General features: G+C 56.6%; 1 protein-coding gene across 1 annotated transcript; it reads right to left on the bottom strand.

Moving 5' to 3' along the window:
• Positions 1–1,788: 1,788 nt before the first annotated feature.
• Positions 1,789–6,072, bottom strand: LOC120867099 (keratin, type I cytoskeletal 15-like). Its single transcript, XM_040245306.1, is given in 9 exon segments — positions 1,789–1,883; positions 2,645–2,670; positions 3,098–3,318; positions 3,522–3,647; positions 3,733–3,894; positions 4,381–4,537; positions 4,621–4,703; positions 5,494–5,913; positions 5,915–6,072. Coding segments are annotated over 9 exon segments (1,362 nt in total). The 5' UTR covers positions 5,987–6,072.
• Between the last annotated feature and the right edge of the window lie 1,394 nt (positions 6,073–7,466).

Here is a 7,466-nt window from a genome sequence, read left to right as displayed (position 1 = left end):
CCACGGGGTGCCTCTCAGAAGGCCTGGCCCTCCCCACAAATGATCTGATTCTCGGGAGAACAGCAGCACCTCCCATGTGATCTTTCCAGCAGGACAAAGAAACCGGTTCTCCCTCCCCTCCCCCTCTCCCCTCAATCCTCTCCTGAGCCCAGTCCAACCAGGGCCCAGAGTTCTCTGCTTCCTCATTCCCTGCCCTCTATCAGGGGCTAGGGGCTTCCCTGGTAGCTCAGCTGGTAACGAATTCATCTGCAATGCAGGAGACCCTGGTTTGATTCCTGGGTTGGGAAGATTCCCCGGAGAAGGGATAGGCTACCCACTCCAGTATTCTTGGCCTTCCCTGGTGGCTCAGATGGTAAAGAATCTGCTGCAATGTGAGAGACCTGAGTTTGATCCCTGGGTTGGGAAGATCCCCTGGAGGAGGAGATGGCAACCCACTCTAGAATTCTTGCCTGGAGAATCTCCATGGACAGAGAAGCCTGGCGGGTTGCAGTCCATGGGGTTGCAAAGAGTCAAACACAACTGAGTGACTAAGCACAAGCACATCAGGGGCTATGGATTCCAGAGGAACAGCCCCAGAGCAGAGGCAGCAAATCAGGTGTGTGTGGATGCCACTGCTCTAATGAGCTCTTAGGTAGAAACTGGGGACGGGGGAGCAGGATTTGGATGAAGAAGGGCAGTAAGGGCTGGGGTTGCTTTGGACTTGGAATTAGAGAAATCAGGGAGGGCTTCCTGGAGCTAGTGTCTTTCCCTCTTGGTGCTTTCAGTGCCTTGTAGGGAGATGGCATCTTTGGGGGGATGGGGGCCAGATTTGCAGGGGGACAGAGATGGGAAGTGGCTCAGCCATTCTTGAGGTCAGGTGTGCCTGGCTGGGAAAGAGGGGAAATTAGGGAGCATATGTGGTGAGAGCTGGAAGCAAGGGGGAAGGTCCTGGCAATTGGCTGTGAAGAACCAGGGCCTGAGATCCGAGAATAAGCCATGAACTTGGAGTCATACAGGTGTGGGGCCCAGCCCCAGCCCTACTACTTACCGTCCAGCCATGAGGCCACTGGACTAATCATCAGCCTGACCACCTCATTTGTAAGTTTCCCATCTCAACTCTAAGTTCCCTCATCTCTAAGATGGCATAATAAAGCCTGACCACCAGCAGTTGTATTAAATGAGACCTGTGAGTGGGTGTGCCTAGCCCAGTGCCAACCATACAGTGGTGAACCAGAGCCGTCTACGCAGTCATCCAGTAACTGATTAACCAATGTCTCGATGTGTTTACTTTGTGTTAAGTACACCACACCACTCTAAGGAACCCTGTTTCCTGCTTCCATGACCACTAAATGGGGTCAGCCAGACAACAAGTCATCCAATCAGCCTGGCTTGTCAGAGGCAACCCAGACACCCCAAAGAGTGACTGCGCAGGGAAGAGGTCAAAGTTGGGGAGAGATGGCAGCAGGTGGGCCTTGGCCTTTCTCAGAGGCCACCATCAAGAAAAACTGGACATACTACTGAGGGATATTTGCAAAAGGAAAAGCAAGTCTTTATTGCATGGACATGGTACAGACCATGAGCTTGTTACACAATAGAGCTGTTTCTTGCACCTCTCTGCTCTGTTGGAGGCAGGAAAGCTGGAGGGGGCAGGGGAGAGCACAGGAAGCACCCAACTAAGAAACGAAGGACCCCTTGGACCAGACCCTCTGAAGGCAGAGCCTGGAATTTGCTTTTCCAGTCCCTCTGGCCAGCTTTCTGCTCAGCCTGGGGAGGGCAGGGGTGGCAGGGGCATCTCCCCTGCACGGGGTGTTAGATTTCTCTCTTTCTAGAAGAAACCACCTTCCCATCCACAGACTCCTCAACGTTGATGCGGACCTTACCGCCACCGCCACCTCCCAGGGAGGCTGTAGAAAGAAGGGGCAAGTTTAAGAGTGGGAGACGCTCCCTGTACTCCTTCCCAAGGGGACCAGGGCCTCGTCTGAGCTCTGAGAAGACGGGACAGCACCCCTGAGAATGGCCATCGGCCAATCCTTCCAGAGCTGCCAGGACGACTGGTGCTGACTTACTCATCAAAGAGATGGGCGGGAGCAGCGGCAGGTATGCCCTGCAGTGAGCAAGAATGTCAGAGCTTTTAAGCTGCACATAAACAGGAAGTAATCATGGACATCTATCCATAAGTACGGGGCTTCCCAGGTGGCACTAGTGGTAAAGAACATGCCTGCCAGTGCAAGAGACATAAAAGACATGGGTTTGATTCCTGGGTCGTGAAGATCCCTTGGAGGAGGGCATGGAAACCCACTCCAGTATTCTCGCCTATGGACAAGAAGAGCCTGGCGGGCTACAGTCCATAGGGTCGCAAAGAGTCGTACATGACTGACACAACTTAGCGTGCATGCATCCAAAAGTACATGAAGGTGAGGCCTAGGCAGGAGCTATGCCCTGGATAAAGTTTGCTCATCCTGCAAGATTCTCCATAAATATTCAGCTCCAACCCTACCAAGGACTGACTAGAGGTCCCACTGGAGGAAGAAGTACCTATTGGAATGGGCATCTCCCCACCCTACTTGGATGCTTGGTCTCTTTCTCCTTCTTCCCCATTCCAAGGGTATTTGTGACTTCAACAGTTTCTCTCCCCCCTCAACTCAGGAAGAGTTAAGCCTCTTACCTTCTCCGGTACCAATACCAGCCATCCTGCAAGAGACATGGAAGCAGATGTAAGCAAAGGACAGAAGCTCAGGTCTGCCTACAGGGAGACAGCTAAGCAGTCTTCTCCACCCCTACCCCCATATCTGACTTCTCTAAAGGCTGGGACATCCTGCAAGCCCTCCAGATCTGCCACCCCCAAGCAGATAGATTCTAATCTTTAATAACACCCATCTATTTCCTTTAGGAAATGGAACCAGCATCAAATCCAAGACTACTAGCCCAATTGTATCATTTACAGAAGGCACACAGGGCCAGAGAGGTGACATGACCTGCCCAAGGTAATAGCCGATGACCAGAGCACAGAGTCCAGAACCTCTGACTCCATGCTCTCTTTTCACTGTACACACTGCTGTGCCCTTAAGATGACTCTCCACCCTAACCCCTCACTCCCCCTCTGCACCCCAGCCCCTGCCTGGCATCCTGGCCCTCCAGTAGGCTGCGGTAGGTGGCAATCTCCTGTTCCAGTCGTGTCTTGATGTCCAGCAGCATCTTGTACTCCTGGTTCTGCGCCTCCATCTCACTGCGAAGCTCACTCAGCTGGGCCTCGATGCTGCTGATGAGGCCCTGGATCTGCTGCAGCTGCGCGGCGTAGCGGCACTCCGTCTCTGCCAGCGTGCTCTCCAGCCCAGCTTTCTAGTGGGCAGCAGACCAGAGACACCACATCAGGCTAGCCAGGAAGCCATCAAGGGCTTGGGGAGACAGGCCAAATGGATTGCATGGAACCTCCCCCGGAGGGAGCTTGGGAACTCCAATGCTTAAAGCAGCCATGAAGGGTGGCAGAGGTGGGGAGGTGGGGGGCTTGGCAGGAGGAAGAGGGGCATAGCAGGGAGCCAGACCATGCTGAGCTGGGACTGCAGCTCGATCTCCAGCCCCTGTATCGTGCGTCTCAAGTCTGTGATCTCCGACTTGCTGGTCTGGATCATCTCTGTGTTGGAGGCCACCTCCTTATTCAGCTCCTCTGTCTATAGGTCACACACAAGAGAAGTGAGCTCCATGGGCCTCCCAGGGGCTCAGGAAGCTGAGGAGAGGCCCACCAGTCAGACCCACCTTGCTGAAGAACCAGGCCTCGGCATCCCGGCGGTTCTTCTCCGCCATGGCCTCGTACTGCTCCCTCATTTCTGACAGCACGCGGGTCAGGTCCACGCCTGGTGCTGCGTCCATCTCCACGTTGACCTGGCCAGCCAGCTGGCTGCTGAATTCCTTCATCTCCTTCAGGGGAGGGAGGGTAGGCATTCAGAGACAGAGGGCGGGAGCCAGAGCTAAGTCTGGGGTCCCACGTGCCAATCCTGGCTCCATCACTAATCACTAACGCACCACATGACCTCAGTTCTGCCCCGTACCCACCCTGGCCTCTATTTCCCATGCCACATGAAGAGGTTTGATCGCACAGGCCTCTCAGCTCTGAGGGCCTCTCCTCCTCTCTAGTCTCTGGTCCTGCCAAGGGAGGACCTCAGACAGTAGGGCCCTTCTATGAGCTCATGAAACAGATCAGGACAGCGGCACCCACCGGCCACCTGGCCTGACAATGCATCAGAGAAGATAAGGAGTCTGGGTCACCAGTGATCCTTCCCTCCATGGGGACCTCTGTGTTGGCGGGTGCATATCGAAACCACTCAGCCCCTTCAGCCAACTAAGAAGAGTCCCCAGTGGCCCCACTTTGCCTCCCACCAGCCCCAGCCCCTGCCTGATCCTCACCTCCTCGTGGTTCTTCTTCAGGTAGGCCAGCTCCTCGTTCAGGCTCTCAATCTGCATCTCCAGATCGGTCTTAGTCAGGGTCAGCTCGTCCAGCACCCTGCGCAGGCCGTTGATGTCGGCCTCCACGCTCTGGCGCAGGGCCATCTCGTTCTCATACCTGGAAAGGAAGAGGAAACCCAAGTGAGGAGGGTTAAGGGGTCTGGACCACTTGAGCTGGGGGACAATGCGGAAGGAGCGTACTTGAGTCTGAAGTCGTCCGCAGCCAGCCTGGCATTGTCAATCTCCAGAATGACCCGAGAGTTGTCGATGGCAGCCGCCAGGATCTGCAGGATAAAGGGAACTGGTGTCAAGAGGGCCCCTCCCTCTTCCCTGCTGCTCTCCCTGCCCTGCACCTCACATGGGACCCCTCACTGACCATCTCCCCTCTGATACCAGCAACAGTAGGCTGTAGGGTCCCCAGGCAGAATCCAGCCATCCCATGCCACTCTCCTGGTCTCTGGGACAGGAAAGACCAAGGAGCCAGGGTGGCAGGGAATGTCCTGTGGGAACTGCCTGGCGAGGAGCAGGGTGACCTCTTGGGGTGCTCCACCAGCCTCCTCTGTGGACAACTCATGGTCGCTGGCCTCCTGCACACCTTAACACAGCCATGCATCTATTCCAGTCTGTGGGAACCTGGAGGGCAGCTGCGGAAACTGGTACAAGTGAGTGAAGAGTGAGTGAGGAGCTGGCAGAGTCCATGCCCAGTCCCAGGTCTCCTAAGGCTTTTGCCACCCAAGACATTCAGAGGGTGAGGCAGGCGGTCCTGGCGTTCAGGACTCCTAGGACCAGAGTTTCATCTCTGCACCCTTATTCTTGCAAAAGAAGCAAAGGAACGCTCTAGACAGAGCCCCACAGGTGTGAGCACTGCTCTCATCTCGGCCCCTCCTGGTCCGGACCAGATTCGCAGGATCCCCAGCACTGCCAGGCTGAGCAAAGTTTGCCCCCATCCACATCTGGAATGCATTCCCCCCACTTGCCAAGGTTACACATCATTGCCTGGGCAGAAAAGGATTTCCCCCCGGGGCAGCTGATACCAGCTACCTGCTCCCCTCTCCCTAAAACCAGAGGCCTTACCTTGTCACGGAGTTCATCAGTGGTCTTGAAGTAGGGGCTGTAGTCACGCTCCGGGCTGGTCGGGCTCTGTCTCTGGTACCAGTCTCTGATCTTCACCTCCAGGTCGGCGTTGGCCTCCTCCAGGGCACGCACCTTCTCCAGGTAGGAGGCCAGGCGGTCGTTGAGATTCTGCATGGTGATCTTCTCGTTGCCGGAGAGGAGGCCGCCATCTCCACCGCCGAAGTCACCAAAGCCACTGCCAAAACCCCCACCAAAGCCACCTCCGAAGCCACCCCCATAACCACTACCGGCCCCTCCACCAAAGCCACCCCGATAGCCCCCTGCTGACCCCGAGGAGACAAACCTGGCAGAAGAAGCTGAGATAGTGCGGCTCCCACCACCCCCATAGAGACGCCCCCCACCAAAGCCTCCTCCCCCCGCCCCGAAGGGACCCCCCCCGAGTAGAGCCACCCCCAAAAGTGGAGGAGGAAGTCTGCAAAAGCGTGGTGGCCATGGGCAAGCAGCAGTGCTGAGCTCTCAGCAGCACGAGAGAAGCTGGCAGGAGGCGCGGGCTGGGCTGAAACCTGAGGGCTGCGCCTGCCACCCCCAGCCCCGGGGCTCCTTATATATCCCTCCCCAGGGGGTGTGGGATTGCATCTCCTCCCCCAAAGGGAAGCCAACTGCTGCATTCCTGACAAACACAGCTGCCTACACACCTCAACGTGGCTGGTGTGGGGTTTTTCTTTTCTTCCTTTTTTTTTTTTTAAATGCAACAAAGGAGATGATTCAGAATGAATGGTGTTTTGCCCCAGGCCATGATTTTAACACTTGGATTACAGGTTCATCTCTACACTCCAAGAGAAAACACGGAAGGTAGGCACCTTGCATCACGTCTGCCAGGCCTCCGCCTGCCCTGTTAGTGGCTCAGGCCAACTCCTCCCTCACCTGGACTTCTCTGCTGCTTCCAGCCCGGGACCCTCACCCCCAGGCAGCTGGCTCCTGGCTCGCAGTTTGGGAGTTCACTTCGCAGGGCTGCTCTATGTGGTCCCTTTCACAGATCCTGTGTCTAAGCCTGCCAGGCTCTGGGGATTGGTGGGCAAGGTGCATGGAAGAAGGTAGGGGCCATGGGCATAAACTGGACGGGAGAGGGAGCCTGAGTCTGGTACCAGCTAAGGTGACCAGAGGGGCCAGCATCTGTCACTTCCCTGACCCTACAAATGGACTCTTCTCCTCCACCCTTCACCTCCTCTCCTCCCTCTTCTACAGACCCCTCCTACTTCTCCTGCTCCCCCTGGCCCCCTGTCCCACTGCACTGGCATTCCCACAAAAGCCAGCCAGCTCAGGGCTGACAAGGGGCTGATTGATAATCCCACCACCTGCCAACTACATGTCACTGAACCTTTACTTGCTCCTGGGACGAGTTGGGGCAAACCTCTGTAGATAAGATGGGAGCAAGTTCCAGAAAGCCCCTGCCTTCACCAGCGAGAGGCATGTCGCTGCACAGCGGGCCCAGATTAACCCTGTTTGTCCTGTGAAGTGCTGTGGGGCTGGGGAGGGGCTCGACCCAAAGGGCTGTGCGTGCCTGAGCACTGCTGGGAGGGCGGGGATGGGGAAGCCTGGCAGGCGGACTGGAAGGCCCCTCCGAGATCTAGAAGGTCAAAGCACCACCTCAAAGAGCAGGCTGCTGAAGCCGGAAAGGGGAGTCCAGTGCTCAGGAGAGCCCTCTGGTCTGCCACCAGCTGGGGGGGCCTTGTGTGCGCAGAGACCTGTGGGCAGTGCCACTGGAAGCGTGGCCTGGCCCTCTGGCCTTGGCTCTGGGGTTTAGAGAGAGCCAAGGGTGGAGAAGTGGGCCAGATCAGGCTGGAGCACCAGGAGGCGATTTCCTGGCCCAGAGCTGCGGCATCATGAAGCAGACGGCGCTCTGGAACCCCTCAAACCCAAGTTCAAGCCCGGCTCTATCCGTCACTGCTTGGGAACCTTGGGCTTGGAAATTT

Source organism: Oryx dammah, unplaced genomic scaffold (genome assembly GCF_014754425.2).
Source record: "Oryx dammah isolate SB20612 unplaced genomic scaffold, SCBI_Odam_1.1 HiC_scaffold_8, whole genome shotgun sequence".
Lineage (NCBI taxonomy): Eukaryota > Metazoa > Chordata > Mammalia > Artiodactyla > Bovidae > Oryx > Oryx dammah.
Note: the sequence above shows the minus strand (reverse complement) of the source record. Positions and strands in the feature narration are given on the sequence as shown.